Source organism: Larus michahellis, chromosome 4 (assembly GCF_964199755.1).
Source record: "Larus michahellis chromosome 4, bLarMic1.1, whole genome shotgun sequence".
Classification (NCBI taxonomy): Eukaryota; Metazoa; Chordata; class Aves; order Charadriiformes; family Laridae; genus Larus; species Larus michahellis.
In genome coordinates, this window is record NC_133899.1 from 51,879,071 (window position 1) to 51,906,305 (window position 27,235).

General features: G+C 47.6%; 1 protein-coding gene across 12 annotated transcripts in view; it reads right to left on the reverse strand.

Annotated features, from left to right (window-relative positions):
* Nucleotides 1–754: 754 nt before the first annotated feature.
* The window catches only part of RGS6 (regulator of G protein signaling 6), a 293,044-nt gene continuing 266,563 nt past the window's right edge, over nt 755–27,235 (reverse strand). For 7 of the 12 annotated variants that reach the window (XM_074584769.1, XM_074584760.1, XM_074584761.1 and 4 more), the window contains one exon: nt 755–5,171. In XM_074584769.1, coding sequence (XP_074440870.1) covers nt 5,121–5,171 — 51 coding nt within the window. In that variant the 3' untranslated portion in view covers nt 755–5,120. Of the gene's footprint in view, nt 5,172–24,407; nt 24,462–27,235 lie in introns of all 12 variants that reach the window. The other 5 variants (XM_074584764.1, XM_074584757.1, XM_074584758.1 and 2 more) reach the window with 1 other exon arrangement.

The following is a 27,235-nucleotide window of genomic DNA, read 5'->3' on the forward strand; positions in this document are numbered from 1 at the left end:
AATCCTGCTTAATCATTAAACCACAATAAGAGCAAGCCAAGGAGTTTAAGGCAAGAGCCAAGCCATGGCATATCAGAACACTGCTCAAAACTTGAACACAGCACAGTCAGCTAGAAACAGAGGAAGCCACACAAAAGGGCTAGCAAGGCTCTTGTGTAAAGGGTCAGAAAGATGTGGCAGAAAATTCGTACCTGTTGGGAATGGCTGAAGGAGCCAGAGCCAGCTATGAGCTGCTCCTGGTAGTCAGGAGTCTGCAGTGCTGCCCTATTTACATCCTTTTCCCGGGAGACCATCTTGTTATCTAGCACACACACTCCATTCAGGCCTGGCTGTTGACATAGATGCTTTGACTAAACCCTTAGGCCTGATGATTATTGAGTATAACAGTGGTTGCTGGTTATTTTCCAGAATGCTTTACCCTTCACTGAAGGGTACAAAGACGGCAAATGGACACAACTTATCTTCTGCCCACCATGCTGCACATTGTCTTATGGCAAGCTGATTTTTTTCTAAGAACATTTCACACAGAGGTGAGGTTAAATTAAAAAAATATATGGAAAAAGCAGGAATAGAGACAATATAAAAAAACAAAACTTGAGAAGACACACTGCTTCTGTCACTCAGCTGGAGACACTGAGACCAGGGTGAGGCCAAGCCCTGCCCACGGATGCACCCAGGACTCGCACCGATTCCAGCAGAATTATTCACGCGCGCATACATGCATGAGAGACAGAACAGATTTGGTCCTTATTGCTTTGACTTTTCCAGGATGCTCAATTTATTTGTGCATTTCAGGAAACAGACCAGTACAGTCACATGTTCTGTACCTGGGTTCCCCTTCCCCCACACCGAAACAGAAATAATTGTAGGCTAAAAGCATCACCCATGCCAGAAGATGACAGAGCCAAATCCTTTCCAAGGCAAAGGACACACTGACATCACCGGGGTTTCACCTGAGTAAGGGCTGACCGAAGAACTTCACCACAGTCTGTGAGAATTTGGCTGAAGAGACAATGAGTCAATTTTGTATTTTCAGACCAAAGTAATAGACTGGATGGGGGAACACTCTTACCTCAGCTTCCTTGAAAGCGGGGAGTGATATGATGGGTATTGCTGAGATCGTTCCAGAATCTGTGTTACCGTGCAGAAAACTGACTCATTTTTGCAGTCCGAAATGGGGCATATTTTGTCTTCATTGTCTCGCTACCACCTCTTGTAGGATTTGACTGCAGCATGGAAGCATCCTGATAGAACTTTACAGTGCATCGTGTTGTTGTTACTGTAGTAACTTATTACTAGGCCACCTTGTGTTATCTTTATTGCTGCAGTACCTGGTACAAATGTACCACCGTTTGTCCGCACGCACCGTTATTACTGCCCGATTCCCCAAACTAATTTACTGCAGCATCCTGTTGTGTCTTATTGCTGCATTATCAAAATGCTACTTTACTGCAGCGGCCTGTGTTACCTTATTGCTACATTTATCCTGGTATTATTATGTCAGCTTACTGCCACTTTTTATGGCTGCCCTGCTACCATTTTATTACAGTACTCCATGGGATCTTAGCGCTGAGTTATACTGAGAGTACATTAATCCATTTGCTTTAGCCTAACGCTGGCTGCACAGGCTTGTCCAACCTTCCTAGTGCTTGTCCTGGTGCCGTTTCGCCACAGTAGCCACGAATGCTCTGGATACTCCATTATCCAATAACAGTGTACAGCCATGTTTCACAGCCATAGTCCTGTAAGCGTGGGAAGCTTTGTAGCTAGCTTGCACAGCATGGACATCATAAAAGCCTTCCAGACTGCCCTTCCTTGAAACAATGCCGTTTAGAACATAAATAGAGGTGGAAAGCTGATTTCCTAACTCATCTTCAGGACGATGAGGTAGTTGGAAGACATGGGGCGCTTATAAAGCAGCAGATTACTGCTTGCAACACCCAATGGGATAGTGGTGAGTGTACAAGAGTAGCATCACTTGGAATAAGCGATGCCATTAAAAAACAAAAATTCAAGAATACGATTCATGCGGAAGTAGTTACACGTTAGCATCACCATACGTGAAGTAAAAGACACGTGAAGAGCAGTTTGAATGTGTTCCCAGGGGGAGGCCTTGTCGACTCTCGTGTTTGTTTTAGAGAAATTTACTCAGGAAATGAGGAACAGAGCTTTCCTCTCTCCAGAGAATATGCAGCTCTGTCCGCTCAGCTAGCCATTACTGAGCAGATTAGCTTGCACGAGTGTGCATTTAAATGGCAAGCTGTTCAGCATCCAGGCCTCTTGATGTACGCCCATATGCATGCTCTCTGTGTCTGTAAAAATCCCCCCTCCATGCACTCAACGGTTCACAGTGTATTCCCCACAGGCAAAACACTGCAGCAGCCAACACGGCCATCCTGCAGGAATGGAGCAGGAAAGACAGAGCTCATGGGGCAGCAGCACATCTCCAAGTTGAAGTCTGGCATTGCCGCTCACTGCACAGACCATAACCTAAATTCCACCTGTCCTGTGTACCCACCAGCATCCTCCAGCCATACCCATGTGCGCATCCATGCTGCTGAGGAGTACCTCCATGGAGCTACCCCATCCTTCCCCCTGGAGAAGACCTGTCTGGTGTCAGGAACTCGCAGAGACCCCCTGGTAACACTTTGCTGTCTCTGCCCCTTGCTACACACCGGAGTTTCATGCTTTACATGTATATCCGGCTCAGGAATGCTCTGCAGACCAGTCTGGGGGTTCACAGGACAGACCTCCCGTCGGAAATGCCTCCGCCTAGACGCTGGGCAGCACTGGCAGTAGAGTAGCTTGGTGTGTGAGGAGCTGTTGGTTTACAGAGCTCCAGTGACGCGTGGCAATGGTGGGTTCGACACAGATAAAAACACCATCAACAAAGCTCTGAGAAGAACCAGTCCTTGCATTTTCCTAGGGACGATGTAAGGGGACATGTATGAATGCGCATGAATGGACAACCAGGCCTGTTATGCGAAGAACCACTATTACCCGAGGGGACCCTTTAGCTGGATGGGGAAGTGGGTCTTGCAAGACAGGTAAGCGACAATTTGGAGGGGACCAAACGTCCACTTCAGAGGCAGGACACCACATGAATGTACAGGCACACCCATGATGGTTCTGTAGTCCTGGAACTCGCTTCTGTGTCATGTATGTGTAGGACGAATTTGGTCTGAAGATGTCAGACAGTAGGCTGTTTATGGGAATAGATGCGTGTAAAGAACAAATATCATACTCAATATTTTACTGTACATTCATGCAGCTGTAGAGGGTCCTATGGACCTTAGGTAAAATCGGTAATAGGAGTTTTCTGGGGGGGGGGGGGGGGGGGGGGGAAATTATCAGAATAAGAAATGTCATGGGTAAAGAGGGAAGGTGCTTTTTCTGACAGAAACTACGCTGGCCTGATTTTGTGCATACATAGGCCTTAGATATTAGAATAATACTTGCCTCAGAAGTGAATATTGTCAATAGCCAGCTGTCTACTTAGCTAGATGGCTTTGCCTAGGTCGGTATGCAGACTTGTAGCCATATAGCAATTTCTACCACCTGCACAAAAAGCCAATTTGCCTTGGCGTGAGTGAAGAAGACCAAGAAATGTCTGTTCTCACATATGCTTCAGATCTGAACTGCTTGCAAAATACAGGAAGTTTTGTGGCACTGACTCAACTGAGTCTTGAAATTTTCATATATAGACAATATAATGCACGTGAATGCAGTCCACTTTCCTATCTGCAGGTAGCATGTGCGGGGTTTTTAATTAAAGTCACTGCAGTTCCATCCTCACCCTAACCTCCATACTCCCAACAGTTTGAAACAAGCTACTGGGTCATGTCCTGCAGCTGTATTCATGGGCTGTAGGTTAGATGAGTTTTAGTGGAAGCTCATTTCCACAAGTGGTACAATTTCACTCTTGCAGTGGTGCTTCTCAGTGGGGTCAGTTATCTGAGCTTTTTATCACAGCTGGGTGTGCTGCTGTTCAGCAAGGGTTTACCTGGCACCCGGCACCCTGCCCATTCACTCCCTGCTTCTGCCGGTCCCATCTCCATCAATTGCCTCCTCTCTGTAGACTGAATTTTGACACCCGCCCACATCAGTGTTGCCTTTCCCTGTATACACGTGAGCAGGTTTTGGCCCTCCACGACTGGAGTTGGAGTTTCCTCTAAGTGGTTCAATCCTATCTACTTGGAGTAAAGCTTGAACATCCGTCATTGAGTAAGTATGCAAAACCTTAAATAAATAGAAAATCAAATACAATATAAAACAACTCACTTTTAAATACCGTGTGTGTGTGTTTGTGTGTGCATTACACATCTAGAACAGGACTTTTTGAGCATCAGGCAGACTCTGATCATGTTTGCACTACACGCACATGCAGAGCGATTCCGCCGACATCAGAGGATTTGCACCAGGATCAGAGTCTGACTCAATGGGGCAGATCCTCAGGCGATGAAAACCACTCATGCTCTCTTGACTTCGGCTGAGGATCTGGCCATCATCTCTGGACATGCTACATGCTATTGGAAGGACAGTGAGTGATGAACTTAAATAGTGCCGTTCTTTTTTTCGTTGCTTTAAAGGAGAGACATAGGAAAGAAAAACAAAGCTAAAGTCAATGAATCTGCAGAAGAAATGCATTTGAGATTTTGTGAGAAGAAGAAGCAGCTTCCAGCAGATATTTTATTGGATCCAGACGACCACAAGAAAGGGAGCAAGTAGAATTGCAGTGGTGTCTATTACAGCCATGTTTGTGCCAGGGAGAGAAGAGATGAAGGAAAAATAACGATCTCTCAGCTCTTCTTTCTCTAAGTTGCGGTTGGGTCTGTTTCCTTAAATAACAAGACAGCAAGCCCTTGCCTTGTCGACCTTCTTCATAGGGTGACGTGTGCTCCTCCAAACTCTGGTGGGAAACAAAGTACCTGCAGGGAGCTCGGCGTCCTTACAAAGCCGCACAGGCAGGAAAGTGTCGATGTAAACTGCAGGGAGAGGCGCTTCCCCGGCGCTTGCGCTGGCTCAGGCTCTCTCCCCGGCGGGGACCCGCTCTCCCCGAAACACCCCGTCCCCGGCGGCGGTCCTGGCTGTCTCTCCTGCGGGGCAGCCGACGGACGCCGTCAGGAGGACTGCATCAGGCCGGTGAGGCGCTTGCTCGCCAGAGACTTTCCCTGGAGGGAGGGAGAGACAGACAGACAGACAGAAGAGACCCGGAGGCGTGAGTGATGCTGTGGGATGGACGGTTTGGCTGCGATGAGGGGCAGGGGCCCGCCCTGGCCCTGCTGACGGCAGGGCAGGCAATGAGGGGGTCGAGCGTGTCCCCAACGTTTTGGGTGCCTGCGTTTTTGCCCCGGTGGGTGGTTTGGCAAGGAGGGGTTTGGCTAGTGATGTTCAGGTGGCTATCGCTCAAAGTAGTCAGCAGTGCCCTGTGACACCACCTCATGAAGATGCCTCCTTTCTCTCTTACATGGGAAGTGGTCAGAGCAAAGCCCTGTCCTACGCTCACCCTGGCTCGTCCTGCCGGCCACGGCTGCCACGCAGGGCACCAGCCCAGCCAGGGGAGGGCTGTGAATCCCAGTCTGCAGTGAAGGCTGGGATGCCCTTCCTACAGCCTATGAATCAGTAACGCCTGCACATCACCATTGGAAACAGATCTAGGAAAAAAAGTGATTTTAGAAACAGCTTAGCCTGTCTCTGCCCTGCTGCCACCCCACTTTCCCCACTCCTTAGACTCTTGTCTCCTCAGTTGCTGTTTGCCCACTACTCCCTGGCCTTCCTGCCTTCCCCATGCCCTCCTCCAAGCCACCACGCAGGTGTGGGGCTGTGTCAGCCTTGCTCACGCGCTGCTGACATCTACATCATTGGCATCTACATCAGCTTTCCCACCGACTGGTGGGACCAAGGACCAGGGAGAAGGACACCTGATTCAGAAGTTCTGAATCCCTTCACTGGTTTAGGTCATGCAGCCCCTGCTTTCACCCGGAGCAAGGGTGGACCTACAGCTGGTCTTCTCCATTGGCACTCAGTGAGAAGGGTACATCCCCATAGGGGATACTGATGGTTTTGCGATTACTGACCCAACAGTGAAAAATTGCTTCAGGTATTGCACCAGTTGCTGTGTTTCTTTGGTTAGCTTTCCTCTTGAAAAATTATGTTTTTCTTAAAAGAAAAAATAGTCTTGGTTGAAATAAACACCCAGGGAATACCAGAGAGCTGTGGAATACCTAGCAGATCTTAAACAACCTCCTCTACATTACTATATTTAGCCAAGATTTCCTTTGCAATAGAAAGCCTTACTAATTGTTGTTTGAAAGACAGATCCACACAAAGAGCAAGAGAAACAGATTATACAGTGAGTATGACTATGTGCAAAATGTAGGGAAATTTGAAATGTAACATTCAGTGGGTCATCTGAATTAAGCCTTGTTTAACAAGTTAACGTTCTAGGAAAAAAGAAACACCCCCACCCCCTCCTTTGATTTCTAATTTCTCCCCATTTAGGGCTGTACCAGAAGGATGTAACAGTTCCCTACAGAAGCCACATTTCATTACTCAGATGTGTGCCTTTTACCAAATAACTTGCTTGGCTGCACAAACACACATGGCCTAATCTGGTCGCTTTTTATGTATCGGCAGTCGGCTGCTGGAAACACTGCCATCATTTGGACTGCCCTGCCCGGGACGAGAGCGCCACGGTCATGGCTCTGTGGCTCCTACAAGTCTCTACAACGGAGCTCGCACCAAGGGCATGGCTTGGGAAGGACTAGCTCCCTCCCAGAGCTCAGCAGACACACCAGCACCGCTGCCCTTTAAGGCATGTGTGCTTTCTTTCACTATAAAACAACATTTTTTATTATGATTATTATTAAATGCACTTCTGGGAAGCTTGGCCCAGGACCACCCCGGGAGGTGGCCAAGTCGTCCGCAGGGCAACATGGCAGCGCACGGTGGGCTGCAACCCCAGCTGCCATTTTGCTGCCGTTAAGCAATACCAGAGAAAGAGTGCCAAGGAGTTTTACCAGTTCCTGAATCCAATTTATAGGAAGAAGAAGGTAAAGATGTGGATATTAATTTCTGGAAGAATAACACTGCTGGTTTTAGGAAAAAAAAAGTCAGTTCCTACCAATAATTGTATATTTCCTTAAGAAAAAAACCCAAACAAATAAGCCTTGGGTTTGTATAATGACTATTCAGTCAGACTCTAACTAACTAATCTGTGACAGGCAGTTTCTCTTGTTATCTTCCCACAGGCAGGCAGCTTGGGGGTACGCCAGCTCCCCGCGTCAGGGTCCAGCGGGGGTGAGGAGCAAACGCTGCTCTACATCCAGCCCCAATTTCGACATGCACGTGTTCAGAGCGGGAAGGGGGAAATGCCGGTGCTGGGCCAGGCCGAGGGGAGGGGGTAGCTGACAGAAAGGCTGCCCTGGAGAAGGTGATGGATTGTATATGGAGCCCATGCCTGTGGTTTGTGCAGAGCAAAACCTCGCTCGTAGGTTTGCCAGTGACAACTGCTTCCCTCTGCGGGCAACGGCGGTGGGCTCCATCTGCAGCTCCTCCCGTCTCGCAGGAAAAGGTGTTAGCCTGGCAACCCAGATCCGCTTGCTGGCTCTGCAGCAAACTTCCCGCCTGCCGGCTGGGATGAGTCCCCAGCACAGAGCCCGGCTGTCCGGGAGGATAACTGCGTCAGGGAAGTGTGAGGTGCCAAACAGCCTCGCGCCCGGGGACACGCAAACAGATGGGTGCGAGAAGCTCTGTCTTAAGACAGCGAGAAGCAGCCAGCGATGTTGTCTGCTCGGCTGTCATATCCACCTCTGTGATAAGACAGATGGCAAAAGGATCCCTGGAATCACATACAGGGATTAATGCTGTGAAATTTTTGGCTGCAACCAGGAGCACTGGGGTGTAAGTAAGTGTAACGTTCGGCTTTGGTACCGAAGCAGCCCCCGACTACAGCCATACTGATGTAGAGGATTTTGTTTCAACTCAACACAGAGACAAGCGTCAGCCTCACAGCGTGGGGCTGAGCGATACGAACATCTGCCAGCTGGAGGTGGGTGCAATGCAGGCAATCAGTTTAGGAGTCTCCCATCTTAGCGATCCTCATTAAAAAAAAAAAAAGAGGATCAGGAAAAACCTGCATTTCATTAGGAAAACTGGTATCTGTTTCCTGTTACTAAAATGCACAACAAGGGAGTAAACTGTTGTGTCACAGGTGGAAATGCTGGATGGGATTGACTTGCTGAGGTAAATCAACATGACTCAGTTAACTGTTTTCAGAGACCTGCTGAGATTTACACCAGTTGAGGGGCTGGTCCGTGCCATCTCTGTTTCTGGTTTAGCCCTCCAGGGCTTCTGAGGCACAAAGTCCAGCAGGAGACACAGCAGCTTTGTGCTAGCTGACTGATAGAAGCCAAAGCGTAGCACACGCAACAGCTCTTTCAGGGCGGCGCAGACGCTCACTCCCCAGGACCCCCAGCCTGTCCCTCCAAACCCACCCAACCCTGCTCGCCGGGATGACATCCACGGCCAGGTTGGCATCAGCGTGCCTTAGCGTCATCACTTTCCTGTGTCCAGGAAAGAGGCGTCCGGGTGACTGGTCAGAGACAGCAGAGGCAAGACGCACCCCTGTATTTTTTGCAACCCTGTGACTCTTCCCTGAGGCTTGCGTGGCGTGAGTGCCCGAATCAGTCAGGTGAAAGGCTGCTCTGAGAAGCTGGAGGTGGCTAAATCAGTTTGTAGTTGGATGCAATATATGCCAAAAATGTTCAGGCCGAAGAGGTCATGTTGGGTCTCATGCGATACTTGGGGATTCCCTTGGGGAGATCTCTGACAGAGTGAGGAAGCTTCGGATTATTACAATGTGAAAGTTTGGCACAAAGAACACCTAGTTTCTTTAAAAAGGTTCAAGGAAAAGAAATGATTTTTTCCTTCCACACGTCTTTGTTTAGCATGAAACCAATGGCTGCCCCTGCATTTCTACCTCTCCTTTCCCCACTGAAAGAAAATGTCAACAGCTCCTGCCTTATTTCCAGGAGAGATTTCACCTAAGCTGTGCTGGCGGGGGATTTGGAAAGCATATGATTTCAAGCTCAGCACATTACAGTGCTTCTTTTACTCTTTCGTATGCATATGCTGAATAACTTAAGGCAAGATTAGAGTGGATGTAAGGAGTAAACTTTTTACATGGGGTCTAAAGCTTATAAAGAAATCCCCAGTCCTCCAGTTGCAAAATATTTGTCACTGCTAATTAGGGTTACGACAATTAAAAACCCAGACTGTTGTCGCTCAAACAGCATAGCACAAGCAGTAGGGCATATGTTGTAGGGCATATGTTGTGTGTCTTGTTGGATGCAGGAAGGCTTTCTTTTCTCTCATTCCCTGCAAAGAGCTGAGCTGTAACACAGCTTTCAGGCAAGGATCACGAGCAGCTTCAACTGCGTCTCGGTAAAGGTAACGTCTGGTTTTCTCTATGCAGCTGAACAAATGATTTCTTTTTACTCCTGAACACTGGCATGACGGAGGCTTAGTTTTTAAAGGCAGTGTAAAAGTCTGAATTTGGAGTAACCTAAGGAAAACATCAGGGAGTTCTCAATAAACCCTACGAAACTACCCCCCAGAATCTGATTTCCAAGTATGTGGCTCATCCTACTGCTTGGCTACATGTCAGGCAGAGGACCAGACCTCAGCACTTGAGGACCATCAGGGCTCTCACTGAGGCCCAGTGAAATGAAGATTAACCTGTAGGTCATGGGAGATGCTTTGCATCTTTGATAGCTGAGCCTTTGCTGAGCAGCTACTAAACTAAAGTGTAAAATGCAATTAGCGATTATTTTAATGAAGCAGAATTCAGCAATTTAATGTAGGCAAGAAGCCAAGTAAGAGGAAGAAAAAATATGTCTGGGATTTGACACAAAAAGGAGACAGCGCTCCTTTCAAACCTCCTGTATGAGCCACTGGAGTTTCCATCTTGCTCTTTGCTTTTATGTACCAAAACCAGCACTTTGCACAGTTGGGAGAGAAGGCATAGGCTGTGAACTATCTTTAAAAAATAATTTTAAATAGGAAGTTTAGTTTTGTCCCGTACCTGTGGTTTCACACAATGTTAACGTGCTCTGCCCAGCACAGATTGCAGTCTGTGTCTCCAGCATGCAGACATTCATCCCCACCAGCATGCACGAGCCAGCACTCCCACGCATGCCATCAACAACTTACCTGAACACCCAGGCAGGATTTATCCCATAGGGAGCTTTGTGGGTGCAGCGATGGGGGAGAGGAAGCATGTGGGGAGCTTCTGGTGTGGCAGCACAGGTTCCCCTTTCTGCCATGTTGATGCAGACCAAAGCGCTTTCGCGCTGACTGTTCACCTCCACGCTCTCCACCCACCTGCTTAAGACTTTGTCTGCTATAGCTGACTCCACTTTTTGCTTTCTATCCCTCTTTTCCATTCAGGGCTGTCCTTTTCCCAGCCTGCTGCCCAAACTGCTCCAGCCAGAAGCATCACCTTCCTGGAGGAGAAGCCATCTCCTGGGGAGCGGCATTGCCCCATCCCTCTGTAAGAACCCCAGCGGAGGACTGGAGCGCATCTGCATCTCCACTAGAGATGAGCAAACCCTACTTCCATCAGCTTGAATATAAGGGGTTTTTTGCATGGTGACAGGCACTGCTCAGATTTCCTACATTTTAGCTAGCTAATTTTCTACAAGAACTTTGGCAGTGGGCAGACAATGTCCTGCCACCAGACTTTATTTCTGAAGAACGAGATTGCCAGGGCCCTAGCCCTGCCAGCACTGTTTGGTTTTCAATGTTATATTCAACGGCAGATCTTGGGGAAATTTTATTTTTATGTCATTTAAAAAATATTCCTTTTATTAGATTTTTTTTTCATGAAAAGATACATTGCAAACATGAGATAAAGTAACATAAATTAACAAAGTTAAATATGAAACAGAGTTAAAAACATAAACAATAAAGGAAAATAACTTAGTTCAACACAAAAAAATAAACACAGAAATGTAAATTATGAACATATATAACATAAATTAGCACACAAAACATGGCGGACCACACCACCAATTACATGCTGACACAGACTGAACACGGGAGCTGCGAAGTGGCTGTAGAGGGTAAGAAGGGGAGCGGCTGCTCCCGGCGTGGAGGGTGCTTACCCATTCTCACCAGCGCCGTCTCACGAGTTATCCCCGAACTCCTGCAGAGTGGGCCCCGCTCCTCTGGTAAGGCTTGGCTGACAAGCTAACCTGAGCTTCTCGCCATGACCGCTGCTCGCAGTGAAGCTGAGCCACCATGGGTTAGGTTCCTACATCTGATATTGCCTTTTTCTCTCTTCCAGCTTACATCGCCATGGGAACTGTTCAGAGCTGCACCCCAATTAAAATGGGTATTGTCCATACCCACTTTATTTTGTGAGGATTTCCTAAGCTCCCTAAGCGAGGTGTTGAACTCTGCTTTGAGAAAACACCACTGTGTACAGCACAAACCGGGAGCTAACACAAGCCCTGTACTCACCCACTCCTAGAACAGCTTCGTAACGGTTGGGGCTCTCCTCTACCATCCCACCAGAACCAGGAGGAAGATCCTCTTCTGCTGTGGAGCAGTCTGGGCTCCTTGTATCTGAGAATGTGTTCAAGCCAATTTTGGCATTAGTTGAAGCAGACTACGGACTGCTTAAACTTACCACACTGAAGGAGGGCACTTCAGCACAGCCCTGCCAGGCGGGCAGCCTTGGGCTATGGATCCAGGGCCCGGCCCTCCCTCCGACAAAAAGAATGGGAAGACAGACGCACAGATGGATCACTACAGCCAGTATAGAATGGTGCAGTAGAGTGTTCTTTCAAGCCACCTCAGAAAATGCCCTTACTGCATGTTGCTGGTCTAGCTCTCGGGCAGGGTGCGATTCTGTTCTTTCCTTTGTGTGCAATGGACTCAGTTTGTTTAATTCCCTTCAGTGGGACTGGGACCCAGGTACCGAAATACTTTAACACAGGAAAGGTACCTTCCTTCAGCGGAAAACAGAAAACACATTGGAAATATCAAACCCCTCTGGAGTATCAGAATAAGCTTGGCTGAAATCACAGCAGGGTCTAAGCCTGCCCTCCCCCCAAACACCTTGCTAAGGTCCTGGTTCGGTATCTGCAGCTAACAGCTAGACCCGCCTGTAGTGGGAAGGTACCAACTTGTATCTTCCAGACTTTGTATGTGGATGGAATAAGACAGTAAATGAATAGTAAGTATATCCTGAACTCCCTAGAGCGCCTTTTGTCCAGAAGGATCCCAAAGCACTTCACAAACTGTACACGCAGGGATCACTCACCCACCGCTGGAAGGTAGCGACTTCAGGGGCGAAAGGCAGCTGCCATTCTGCGCCAGCAGCACTACACAGCGGTGTTTTTAGGAAGGGAAGTGAAGAATAACTTATCCACTAGAAACAACGAATACTTATCTTTCAAAGGAGCCCCTGTATACAGAACAGACTGCAGCGCACATGCAACCCATGCAGCCCACTGCTTACCAAACTGACAAGCGTGCAGCGTAAGCCTACACAGCGCAGAGATTTTCCAGGTAAGCTACTATGCCCAAAGCAGGAATAAAAGCGACGTATTCAAGCATGCAGCAACCAGTCAACACATGCACTGTGCAGGCCGTGCACCCGGTCCTCCGCACCGTTAGCTACTGACACTAGTTATTGCATGTAAGAGAACAATCAGACGACAGGTTGGAGATGTTGACTGGATCCCCTCACGCTTCGGGTACGTTCTGATGCTTTCTATCACCTACGTAATGCAAGTACCTTTTCCCAGTAAAAGCCAGTATTTAGTAATCACTGGAACAGTGGAGCAAGCACATTTTTTTTTGAAGTAAAATGTCTTCCAAAGACAAAAATAACCCTTTTCCCAGATGTCTGTTCTTGGTGCCTAATCTAAGAAACTTTGGCATCTATTCCTATATCCTTCCCTTCTCGCTGTCTGTTCTGATACCCACTTCATTAGCATCTTACTGTATCACCTTTTTATACTTTCCAGTTTTTCTACCACTATTCTCGACCCATAATGGCTTAAACCTTTGTCTTTATTATATTGCAGGTCATGAATACTTTTCATGCCCTCAGATGCTGTTATGCAAGCTGGTAGAGCTGGGAAAATGAAAAAGTGGGAAAGCTGGTAAGTATATGACAGTTCTATGAGATTATCAAGGAATCAGTTAAAAAGTGAGCCCTGATGATATCAGGCAGCAATTCTTTCTCCAGCCCTATGCCTGCTTCATTGTGTTCGTGGTTAGTATTTGTAGATACATCACAGTCATACACAGCTGTGCAAAATATCACACAGTTCACCCAAGAAAGATAAGATCCCATCAACACATTTCATGTGTGTGACAGCATACTCACAAATTAAGAATAGGACCAGGACAGTTAGAATGCGACTTGGACTCTGATCCAACAGCAGACAAACCGAGAGGACATAAAAACCAGCATGAGGCAGTAGCAGTGGCCAAGGGATGAAGCTGAGGATCAGGAAGATGGGAAAGCGGCAGCGGGGAAGAACAAGGGTAACAACACGGAGCTGGAAGAGAAGACTGCTGACATCATCCTGGAAGGGACAGCCAGGCAGGCAGGGTAGACATTAAGGCTTTCATAGCTGTATAATGAAAATTAATAGATATGCATGGAACTGAAACTAAATGTGTTCACTGGGTACTGAACTGGGATGCACTTACAGTCCTGAGCCAAGGTTAGTTCAATAAGAAATAGCCAAAAGATACCAGAAAATCAAAGCAGAGGAAATGTCACCATGAAAATGCCAGTTTGCACCACTGCAAGGAGGAGGAGGAGGGCGTTTCAGGCCTCAAACAGAAAGCATCCTGGCCACTGGCCTTGACAACTATATCAAATACAAGATCTTCAGTCATATTCCTGCTCCTGGAAAAGTCATCCCTAGGTGAGAAACCAAGGTGGGACACTGGCTCTACACTCGGTAAGGATGTCATGTGGGACTTTGTCTCCAGTGCTTCTGGATAAGGATATAAACCCACCCCGCTGCTGCTAATGCAAGGACCACAGCAGTTCCTGCTTACCAACTTTTGCTTTCTGCCTACTGCAGCTCTGTCTTGTATGGCTAATGAAGCTGGGCCAGTCTGTCGATTCAGTTATTCACCTATGCCCGGGAACTGAGACAATCTTCGGTCTTCATTGACTTGCTGTCCTGTACAAAATGTCCCATCCATAACATCCAGGATTCTTTAAAGAAAGCTCATTAGAAAACTTTTATTCTTATGTTCTTGATCTACAGTCTCCTTCCTGTGCAGCTTCAACACAGACCAGCTCTACCTTCACCTTATTCTCGTTTTGCACTGAAATGAATTTACCACCTGGAAAACCTCCCTGCTTCTTCATACCTGACTCCTTGATGCATTTCATACCATAGAATCATAGAATCATAGAATTGCTGAGGTTGGAAGGGACCTTTAAGATCATCAAGTCCAACCTTTAACCTACCCTGACAAAAGCCACTTCTAAACCATGTCCCTAAGTGCCCCATCTACCCTTTTTTTAAACACCTCCAGGGATGGTGAATCCACCACCTCCCTGGGCAGCCTATTCCAATGTTTAATAACCCTTTCAGTGAAAAAATGTTTCCTAATATCCAATCTAAACCTCCCCTGACGTAACTTGAACCCGTTTCCTCTCGTCCTATCACTTGTCACCAGGGAGAAGAGGTCAGCCCCCATCTCTCTACAACCTCCTTTCAGGTAGTTGTAGAGGGTGATAAGGTCTCCCCTCAGCCTCCTCTTCTCCAAGCTAAACATGCCCAGCTCCCTCAGTCGTTCTTCATAAGGTTTGTCCTCCAGGCCCCTCACCAGCTTTGTAGCCCTTCTCTGGACACGCTCCAACACCTCAATGTCCCTCTTGTAGCGAGGGGCCCAAAACTGAACGCAGTACTCGAGGTGGGGCCTCACCAGTGCCGAGTACAGGGGGATGATCACTTCCCTAGTCCGGCTCACCACACTATTCCTGATACAGGCCAGGATGTTGTTGGCCTTCTTGGCCACCTGGGCACACTGCTGGCTCATATTCAGCCGGCTGTCAACCAACACCCCCAGGTCCTTTTCTGCTGGGCTGCTTTCGAGCCACTCTGCCCCAATCCTGTAGTGCTGCATGGGGTTGTTGTGACCCAAGTGCAGGACCCGGCACTTGGCCTCGTTGAACCTCATACCATTGGTCTCAGCCCATCGGTCCAGCCTGTCCAGATCCCTCTGCAGAGCCAATCTACCCTCAAGCAGATCAACACGCCCGCCCAGTTTAGTGTCATCTGCGAACTTACTGAGGGTGCATTCGATCCCTTTGTCCAGATCATTGGTAAAGATATTAAAGAGAACCGGCCCCAGCACCGAGCCCTGGGGGACACCACTTGTGACTGGACACCAACTGGATTTAACTCCATTTACCACCACTCTCTGGGCACGGCCATCCAGACAGTTTTTTACCCAGCGAAGAGTACACCTGTCCAGGCCATGAGCAGCCAGTTTCTCCAGGAGAATGCTGTGGGAAACAGTGTCAAAAGCTTTGCAAAAATCCAAGTAGATAACATCCACAGCTTTTCCCTCATCCACTAAGTGGGTCACCTTATCATAGAAGGATATTAGGTTTGATAGGCATGACCTGCCCTTCACAAACCCATGCTGACTGGGCCTGATCACCCTGTTCTCCTGCACGTGCCGTGTAATGGCACTGAGGAGGATCTGTTCCATGACCTTCCCAGGCACCGAGGTCAGACTGACTGGCCTGTAGTTCCCCGGATCCTCCTTCTGGCCCTTCTTGTGGATGGGTGTCACATTTGCCAACCTCCAGTCAGCTGGGACCTCCCCGGTTGTCCAGGACTGCTCATAAATGATGCAAAGTGGCCTGGCGAGCACCTCCGCCAGCTCTTTCAATACCCTTGGGTGGATCCCATCCGGCCCCATAGATTTGTGCACCTCCAGGTGCTGAAGCAGGTCCCTCACCGTTTCCCTTTGGATTACAGGGGCTTCATTCTGCTCCCCATCCCTGTCTTCTAGCTCAGGGGGCTGGGTACTCAGGGAACAACTGGTCCTACTGCTGAAGACTGAGGCAAAGACTTCATTAAGTACCTCAGCCTTTTCCTCATTCTTGGTCACTATGTTGCTGGCCCCATCTACTAGAGGACAGAGATAATCCTTAGTCCTCTTCTTATTGTTAATATATTTACAGAAACTTTTTTTGTTGTCCTTGACAACAGAAGCCAGGTTTAGTTCTAGCTGGGCTTTGGCCCTCCTGATTTTTTCCCTCCATAGCTTCACTACCTCTTTGTAGTCCTCTTGAGTGGCCTGCCCTTCCTTCCAGAGGCCATAGATCCTCTTTTTTTCCCTAAGTTGCAACACTAGCTCCCTGTTTAGCCAGGCCTGTCTTTTTCCCTGACGGCTTGTCTTCTGGCACATGGGGACAGCCTGCTCCTGCGCCTTTAAGACTTCCTTCTTGAAAATCATCCAGGCTTCCTGGGCTCCTTTGCCCTGGAGGACTGCCTCCCAGGGGACTTTGTCAACCAGGCTCCTGAAAAGCCAAGTCCGCCCTCCGGAAGTCCAAGGTAGCAGTTCTGCTGACCCCTCTCCTTGCTTCTCGCAGAATCGAAAACTCTATCATTTCATGGTCACTGTTCCCAAGACAGCCTCCAACCTTCACATCCCCCACAAGACCTTCCCTGTTTACAAACAACAGATCCAGCAGGGCACCTTCTCTTCTCTACCACATCTCTTCTCTAGATCTGGTGTCTTCTACTATGCTGACATTAAAATAAATGTCCCGAGTCTTTTAAGTCTCACTACAGGCTCACATTTTCTCTAGGACTTAACTGGAGGGCTCCTTTTCCCGTTAAGTATTATGCTCTTTACAGACCTTAACAAAGAAAGACAAAATACAGCCTGTAGCTCACCCTGTGCAAGCATGCATGTCATGCATGCCGTAGCTGCTACGGCAGGCCTGGGCACATCACACCTCTGCATACACTGTGCTGGGCCGCTACTGCTTGAGGAAGGAGATCGGGAAAAGAAAACACACGGAAAGGGATTTCCTACAGACTCCAATATCCAGCCAAAAGTCTGGCATTTGCATCTTTGACCCCCCCACCCCAGTCCCGTGCGGCACACTCTGGCTGAGGCTGTTGGTTTTGCCTGGAGCTGCCAGCTCCTGCCATTGCTTGGGCTGAGTTTCCTAAGGGGCTCTGGCCAAGAAATGCCTCTTGCTTGTCCCAGGTTGTGCAACTCTTCTCTCTGTCCTCAGGCAGTGGAAGAGAGGCACAAGAGCTTCTTTACCTTCTTCAGGTAAAGAGCTTTTTCAGTCCATGAACGTAACGACTAACAGTGTGCCACATCAGTCAGTTCAGACAGAAGTTTTAAAAATTCTGAATAAAAAATATATCACTGGTCTGGCCACTCTCTTGTCCTTTAAAAGCACAGAGATTGACAAATCTGGCCCTCTCAAAAGCTGTACATGTGTGTGCACCTTTTGTTCTTAATGAAATGTCAGCTGGGAATAAAATGCAGGGACCTTCTCAGCATTAGGTCACCACCTCAATATTGAGTCAGAAACTTTAAGACCAGTTTTCTTACAGGGGGAATTCCTTCCTTGGAATATAACAATTTTTGGAAAGTTTGAATTCAAGTCTGAGTATCATACCCTCAGCAAGTTTGTTGATGACACAAAACTGGAAGGAGTGGCTGGCACACCAAAAGGCTGTGCTGCCATTCATCAAGACCTGGACAGGCTGAAGAGTTGGGTGGAGAGGAACCTAATGAAGTTCAACAAGGGCAAGTGTAGGGTGCTGCACCTAGGGAGGAGAAGCCCCAGGCACCAGTACAGGTTGGGGGCTGACCTGCTGAAAAGCAGCTCTGCAGAGAGGGACCTAGGAGCCCTGGGGGACAACAAGTTGACTGTGAGCCAGCAATGTGCCCTTGTGGCCAAGGCGGCCAGTGGTATCCTGGGGTGCATTAAAAAGAGCATGGCCAACAGGTTGAGGGAGATCATCCTCCCCCTCTAGAGTAGGGTCATTCTCCCTCTCTGCTCTGCCCTGGTGGGGCCACAGCTGGAGTACTGTGTCCAGTTCTGGGCTCCCCCGTTCAAGAAAGACAAGGAACTACTGGAGAGAGTCCAGCAGAGGGCTACAAAGATGATCAAGGGACCGGAGCACCTCTCTTATGAGGAAAGGCTGGGAGACCTGGGTCTGTTTAGCCTGGAGAAGAAAAGACTGAGGCGGGATCTCATCAATGCTTATAAATATTTAAAGGGCGGGTGTCAGGAGGATGGGGCCAGGCTCTTTTCAGTGGAGCCTAGCAACAGGACAAGAGGCAATGGACATAAACTGGAACACAGAAAACTCCATCTGAACATAAAGAAAAACTTCTTTACTTTGAGGGTGACAGAGCACTGGAACAGGCTGCCCAGAGAGGTGGTGGAGTCTCCTCTCCGAGATATTCAAAACCTGCCTGGATGCGTTCCTGTGCAACCTGCTGTAGGTGAACCTGCTGTGGCAGGGGGTTGGACTAGATGATCTCTGAAGGGCCCTTCCAACCCCTACCATTCTGCATGATGCTGTGTGTGTGATCACGGCCCAGGCTTATCTAAGTTACCTGCGGAGGGTAGTATCCATAAGCTTAATCCCTGTTATTGCTGGAGTAATCATTGCTGCTTTTAGAGATAATACTCAGAATGATGCAACAAAGGAACCCCCTCCTCTTTCCCCTGTTATTAAATGTAAATGGCCACCAGCACAAGTTAGGCAGAGACTTGGTGGCTTCCTTTGCAAGACAAAAGCAGCAGTGGTTTCCCTAAATGTACTCATTAAAATATATTTTCCTTCTACTCTTGGCCCTGAAGGATCATCTCAGCTTATGAGAACTAAGCTTCTGTCTATCTGATTATTAAATCATTTCTAAAGCAGATGGGAAACTACAGTGGTTTAAACAGCTAGGCTGAGACTGCAGGGCTAAAAATAGTATAGCAGGCTCCTTTTAATTAGTAAGATGATCAAATATGACAGAAGAGAGCGATGTAGATATATGGATTTGTGTGTATGTGTGTCTTTAAAATTAAGTTATTACCTCAATACCAGGTATTATTTATAACATATATGATACATGATGTCTGATTTTTATGATGCCATTTATCTTCACTTGGGAGAGAAGACAGGCTAACTCTGCCTTCATAATGTCAATCCTTGCTGTATTCAAAAGGAAAATTGTAATAAGATAAACCTGCCACCATGCGCAGTGCCATCATTTTTTTAAATGAGGTGGATTAGTAAGTGCCCCGATGCAATAGACTGCCAGATCTGCAACTCCCTGAGATCAACCCTTCCCCGGGGCTCCCGTGGAGAGCATGGAAGAGCCAGTCTAGCTTTACACAGAATCACAGAACCACAGAATGGTTTGGGTTGGAAGGGACCTTAAAGATCGTCTAGTTCCAACCCGCCTGCCATGGGCAAGGACACCTCCCACTAGACCAGGCTGCTCAAAGCCCCATCCAGCCTGGCCTTGAACACTTCCAGGGATGGGGCATCCACAGCTTCTCTGGGCAACCTGTTCCAGTGCCTCACCGCCCTCACAGTAAAGAATTTCTTCCTGATATCCAATCTAAATCTACCCTCTTTCAGTTTCAGGCCGTTACCCCGTGTCCTGTCATTACACATCACACACCTGTGATTTCATGGCACTGGAGCCTGGCATAGGGCCGAGGGGTCAGAGACCATGATGCCTATCCTACCACTGTGCTGCCCACTTATTTTTGAGAACTCTTCAAAGCATGAGGGAGGGGAGAAAAATCTGCAGCCCCTCTCCTCCAGCAGTGCTGGGCGACATGTACCCTGTAGCGATCTGCTCCATCATGCAGACGTGGCCCTTTGGTGTTCACCAGATGACTGATAACCATGACGTTTGGTCCTGGGACCACACAGCCGCTGCCCAGGCTGTGGTGGGGGGGCTGCCATGAAACACACACTGACGCTGCAGCTGCAGACCTCAGGCAGGTAAGCTGGGGAGGTTGCGGATGTCTGGCACGTTGGGCGCTAGGTCAGACAGATGTTTCCTTGCTCCAAGGGGAGCCCAGACAGGGAGGCACTGCAAACTAGGCCCTTAGCTACAGGAGGACCTGGCCAGTGGTGGGCAAAATCCCCTTCTTGGCCTTTGCACAAAGGTATCAGCTGATACTTTGAAAGGACCTGGAAGTAAAAGGTGAACCATCGCTGCAGCAAAACCTTGCTCTCAGTGTCCTGCTTAATGCGGACCGCATAGCACCTGGCTTCCAGAAAGATTTGGTGCAAAAACTCGATGCATTCATTAGTCATGAGCTGCCTTCTCCTGGTCAAAAGTGCCAAGCCAAGAAAGATGAGGCAGTGGAGTCTTGCAGGAATTGAAGAGCAGTATAAAAAAAAATAATCTGTAAAAACCTGTACTTTCTTATTCCCCATTGATCCCCTTGAAGGTGTCAAGCCTCTGGCTGGCTAGTGGGGCTCCATGGTGTCTTTCTAAAGGATGTCAAATGGTCTAAGGTTAATCTCTGTCTCCTGGGTTGTAACTCTGAGATGAGCAGGAGCCCTGTGGGTAAGACGACTTCCACTTGCTCCAAGTCTGCAGTCCCGAAGCCAAGCTGCACAGCTTTCCACACGGCACAGGAGAGCAATTCGGAAGAGCTGAAAGATTTTTCTGGGGAGGGGTTTAACCCAAGTAAGAGACAAAAAGCCTGCAATATTGTTTGCAGTTTGTCAACAAAGCTTTCCTGTTTCTTTTTCTGAAGTGTTGCATTGTTTTCCTGTCTTTCTCAAACAAGAGATGGTGAGATCCAAGCAGCTAGAACAGGCAAAACTAGAGAGTTTAATTTTTTTCACTCAAGTGAAGACTCGCTGTCTAAGGAGTTGGGCATATCTGGCATTCTGGCTACAAAAAGGCCTTCTCTGGTATGGAAAGCACCCCTCCAAGTACAGCATCAGCAGCAAGGAAGGGGTCATGAACCACAACCTCCATGCTCCTGCTCTGGCTCTACACCACCTACATTGTTAGAGGAACCAAGTTCCCCAAATCTGAGTACAGCGATGCAAAAGGAAACCATGACATCATTAGACAGATGTTTTCCCTGTGTTGCTTATCTCAGCTGAAAAGTTATAGCAGATTTTAAACAATTGTAACTGCTTTATTTGGAGAAACAATGAGCTAAAAATTATTCAGGGGAGGTTCTTAAAAGGCCTGAAGTGCTAGAGTACTACAGGAAACAATAACAGATTGACACTGGAAGGGAATTTGCTCTGTATTTTAAAACACGTTTTAAATATTCTTATGACCTTACCAATAATCATGGTGGTGCAGAAAGAAAAAACACAACCAGACTATTTTATTGCCCACTGTAACTGTCTTCGAGCTATTCTTCGACTAATAATTTTTCCTGATGTTTTTGCTAAATGACATAAGTCTTCAATCAAATTCTGTTCTTGAAATCCATATTTAAATCTTGAAATTCAAATGCAATTTACCTTAAAATTCACATTTTTATCCAAACCCAAAGTTCTGCAGTTCCGCCCTGAGTTTTGCATTACAGTTCCACTTCCCATAGCCGCGGCAGGATTCCCTGGGGAGTGGGAAGGCTGAGGGCACGTCTGGCTGGGCAGCACCCACCAGGCTGGCTCAGGCCTCCGGGAGCTGCCCCCAGCAGGCAGCGCATCCACCAAAGCACCCAGCACTATGAGGCCCGTGGCCCAGAGCACGTGCTGCCAAGCCTTCAAGGACCTCAATTCAGTCATTTCCCAAAATGCTGTGTCACCTGCCACAGCGATATCTGAAAATTTCCCTGGAGGTCTACTGTGCCCTCCCAGAGGCAAACAGAGCAGCCCAGCCTGGAGGTGGCCCAGGTCCACAGCCGGTCTGGGAGCCACAACTGCATCTCAGCAACAGCTCTCTGAGGCAAACAAACTTCTAGCCCTGGTTGTTCTGGACATTTCTCTTACAGCCATCACTGGAAATCTGACCTCATACTTTTCTGTTTACAAAATCAGTTTAGGGCCCCCTCCTGAAAAGAGCTGAGTGTTCGAGCTCTGTTCCAGCCAAACCTTAAGCATATGCTTAACTTCAGCACGCCTGTGCAGGGTCAGCTTGAATATGTGATCCTGTAATGAGCAATCACTAAAGTATAGTGGAGCTCAGGGAACGAGGGCCACTGTATTGCTGCACTCCTACACAGTCGGGGAACGACAGTGCATTTTGGAGAACTAGAGCATGCAGAATTAACTTTGTCTTAATTTAGTCCCCTGAGTACGCCATAAAGTTACTGCTTTGGTAATGCTGTCCTCCGAGGACATAATGACATGCCAACATAGTGACTATTTTCTCATCTGATGGTAGTGACAGACTGCCATAATGCAAAGTATAAAAAATTCAGACCCTTCCTAGTTCTGGTAGCCACTATGCCATCAGAAGACAACATTTTATATCTGTATTAAGAAAAACGAAATAAAATTTTTACGGTATGCTATCTGGTAAGACAAAAATGAACTAAAGTGCCAACCAATCTACAACAATTTTCTTTACAGGTACTTACATTATAATTCTACCATCGTAAACTCAGCTTGTCAAGTTACCCTTCAAATCAAATGCAAGAGAAAAATCCATCCTTGGCTGTGTTACTATAAACCCAGCCAGTCTAGTAAAGTGAGAGTAACTCTTCTATGTATTTGGCAAATCTGGAAGCAGAATTTACCACTCGGTGTAAATATTTCTGCATAGTTTGTTTAAAAAAAATATCTTGCCTATTCCTCTTTCTGGCAGACTCTTAGAAAGTAGTAAACATGCAGATGGGCACAGTGATATATTTTGTATCAACATATTTTAAATGTGTGCATATGCATTAGCTATATAAATACATTCCTCAGGAAGTCTGCCAGTGGATATACTACAAAGCTCTGCGTGTTACATTCGGGTTTGCTAGTGCAGTAGCATGGCAGCATCAGAAAGAACCCCTCTGGGCTTATTTGCTCTACGACAGCTCACACTTACCTGCGTGGCTTCCCCTTTTCTATCTGTACGTACAAATGCTTTAATATTTATATGCTGTGTGTATGTATATAGCATACATAAAAATATACATACATACACACACAAATGCAAGCATATGTACTGTATATACACATAGTCCAATGCCTTCATTATAAAGCTGTTACAAAGCCATAACAAGGTCTATGACCTTTCTATGAAATAACTGTTCTGTACAGTAGCCTCTACAGGAATCAACCGCTTGATGACTCTCTGCTGTCCCAGTATCACCTTACAATACCTGAAGACCACAGCAGTATGCTAAAACTATATGAGGTACCAAGTCAAAGTGTTCTTGATACTGAGCAACACAAGAATAATTCCCCACTGACCCAGTTGCTGCATCTCCAGCTCCAGCCCTGTCCTTGTTCTGTGCCACTCCACGCACACAGCCCGTCCCACCCCGCGCTGCCCACTATCCCTGCTCCTCCACCACGCTTGCAGCATCTGCCTCTGACCCTGCCCCCTCTCCCTGCTCTTCCCTTGCTTTAGAAAATCTGCTGCACACGCAGATCCCTGAGAGCAAGTGGGATGAGTGGGTCTTGCTCAAGCTCTGGGGTGCTGCCCTGGGGGGGCTGGAGAGAAGCAGCCCCAGACAGTGCCCGACGCCACCCCATGCTGCAGCATCCCTCTGCAGGCAGACCAGCTTCCCCCACCGTCAGACTGGCTGGAGTTTGGAGACTGGCAAAGGACAAGATAGGAGAGGACATCCGTCTGCTGCCCTTGAGATCCCACTGTCCCCTTATCTAAAAGGTTTAACGGTGTTGCGTTTCTTGCCGTTACTGTGCTCCTTTTCCGGTATCGATATCATGAACGAGTCAAAGGGTATCACCCATCACTATTTACATGAGCACTGGCAGACGGGGGCAATGGAGGAAGCGGCTGCAGAGCTGTGGGTGGATATGTATGTGTATATACATACGGTATCATTAACCATGCATGGAGGTCAATACGGATACTGTTGCGATGGCACTATGAGAACCATGCTCTTCTACTTCATTGCGCAAGGAAAAGCCACAACAAATACTGTAGTGGGAACACAGCAAAAAGACAACCTTGCATTTAATTCTAGACAAAAATCAATTTGCTTTTGCAGTGATGATAAGCTAGAATGAGCATTATGGAATTCTGCTTCCCTTCCCACCCCCCCTTCTTTAGAGCTACTATTTAGATGAGCTAAAGTATTAAAAGAGAAGCTACAAAGATGCTAGCTGCAAAAATAAAGGATGAAATAAAAAGTTAAGCATCCACATTCACCCCAACTAAAAATGAAGTTCTGAGGAAAGGGAGGAGGGAAAAGAAAAGGAACTTACCACACTGCGAGTGAACTTTTCTAGAGAAGTTCTACGACCTTGCTCATTCTCTGGCTTAACAGGGAAAAAAGTGGGGAGAAAAAAATACAGAAAAAAACCCTTCAGCTTAAATGCAGTTTTTTAAATCAGCAGCAAAATATAAGGAAGCAGCAAGGGGAAAATGTTGTAAAAAAATGTAAAAAGCAGAAATCAATGTTTGCAACAGCAAACAGAAGAAACCAAAGCCCCTTAAAGAATGAGAGACATCACTACTTTTACTCTTGGAGAATGTCACCTTTTCTCCTGTGAGTTTTTTGGATGGTTCAAACACTGTCTGTGCATTGCTGTGTCTCACAGCTATTGGTATTGATTTCTTGTTCATTGAATTTTCCTTCTGTGGCTGTTTGAGCTGGGACCTCTGATTCTGGTTAACATCTGCCAAACAGCTGATCAGAGGCTGCCATCTACTTGCTTAGAGAGATGAAAAAAACCACAGCAACTTTTACAATATTAAAAAGCAATGTGTGAGTGAATACAGCGCTGGAAGAAAACCACCATCGCCAGGGAACCTTCACTCCTCTATTTATCCAGAGGGTAGAAGCACATTTCCAATGAATTTGGCTACATCAAACCATAAGACAAGAGTATGTAAGTCTGTGCAAGGCCATGGAAAGACACAGGCAGATTTGGCGCACTGATATTTTTGCGTCTGGAGTACAGGACTATTCATACGCAAGAAGACATTCAACTTCACTGTGAGAAGACAAGCGTGTGCATCATGGCTTTATTAACTTATTCCTGAGAAGGTTGCTTACTGCAGTGCTTCGTTCATTTGGCACAAGGGAGATCTAATTGTCAGTAACAAGGAAGGACTAAATAATTTATTGGCATGTCTGCTAGAATATCTAAGAGAAAAAATTGTTATGAAGAAGAGAAGAAACTCAATAATATGAAGGAAAGCTCATTACAGTCAGAAAGTTGTGGGAACTGCTGATTTGTAGGAGAGAAACTTATTTTAATGTGGCGGGCCAGTGAAATGGAGGTGATAAGATGGAAGTAAAACTGCAGCAAAGTGATAAGGAGGTACATACAAGGGAAAGCCACAGTAATGATGGTGTGTGACAGTGCACTGGAAATAAGCATTGCACTGGAGGTCCTCATCAGAGGTGCCTCCCTGCCATATCATCTGCCACAGATTCAGCTGCAGTAACAATGCCCACGGTAAGGCACCAGCGCAAAAAACAGATAGGGAAGATGTAAGGAAGTCAAAAGCATACCAGATAATTTGGATGAGAACTTGTGTAGGTGAGTCTAGGCAAAGCCTTGTGATTCTTCTGCATGTCCATCACAGCTGCCATAAACAGCAGCCCTCTGACATCTACAAGGTTAGTCTGAAGCCCACCAGGCAGAGATGGGGCTGATTCTCCCTGCCGCATCACCAGAGATGAGACCAGAACATAAGACCCTTTTAAGACAAGTAATATTCTTTGCCTAGAAGGAAGAGTCAAGCAACCTCCCCACTTACAACCATTTGAGGAAACCACACCATCAGCTCTGATGTCCCAAAAGAGGTATCAAAAGTGAAAGCTAGAGGCACATCATTTTAGCCAACACTGAGGATGGAGTCAAGGCCTCAGAGCACGTACCAAGCGACAAACATGTCATACCCAGTTCAGTGCTCCCCAAAGAAGTATTTAACATGCGCTAACAGGAGAGTTAGTTGCCTCTCCCTGCATGTGAGAGAGAAAAGGGAAAAGAAACGTCAGCCTCAACTCTTCTGCTGAGTGTAGCAGTGCAAGTGCTCAGAGCATCACAGATACCCTCCCTGAAGGAGCCTCAGGGGTGTCCCCACACCCTGAGTCAGCAGAGGTGACAGAGCGAGGCTGCGGTCCTGCTGCCTCGGCTGAACACATCACAATGAGCGGGACTGAGGACAGCTGTGCATGGCCATGCACCGGGCCTCTGTGCTGGTCTCCCGCAGGGGTGGCAGGACCCACTGTCAGCCAGGGCAAAGGCACACTTTCACCCAGGAGAAGAAACACCTAGACAAAGGACAGAGTGCTCTGTGAGGAGCATGGAGCAAGGCACTTGGAGTCTGCGGCATTGCATTGCTGCAGGCTGGAAAATCAGTGTCTGACCCAACTGCATTTTTAAGTGGAGCTTTGGCGTGCACTGGGGGCAAAGGAGAGCCAGCTGCTGAAAACAGGACACACTGTGCCTCTGCACTTACCGTCAAAATTTAGCGTCTCTGTTTTTGCTAGCAGCAAGGTGATACAGCTTCCCGCCCAGCAGGAAGGCAGCGCAGCGGTCTCCAAAGATGATGAGCACCTTGTTGGGGTGCTGAGAGCTCGTCTAGCACAGGGGGCCACACTCAGGGCTGCTTCCCTACCATGGCTGAAGACATGCGTGGGGAAGCAGGCACAGAGAGCACCGACAGCGTCCCACAGAATCGCCTTGAGGGCACAGGCTGCCACAACCCTGCGCATTTGGCATGGGGACGGCAGGCGGGGACCAGCTGGATGCGTGGAAAGCTCATCCCCATAGCATCCAGCTCTGAGTCAAAGCATGACATTTTCTAGCAAAATAAAAAGCAGCTGAGGCAGGCTGGCTGAGGAGTGATGAGCCGGCTTGACCAGTGTTCATGGCCGTGGGTGTGGGTGCTGGCTGTACGGCTCTCCGGCTCTTCCTGCCTGCTTGCCCGCAAAGCGTGTGGCTGGCAGCCGGCTGCGGAGGCAACTGCCTGCCCACACCCCTCCAGCGCAGTGCAGAGGTGTGGAGTCTGCCTCGCACAGCAGAGGAAGGAAATTCAAAAATAACGAAGTAAGAAAAGAAATAGAAATAAAAAGAGG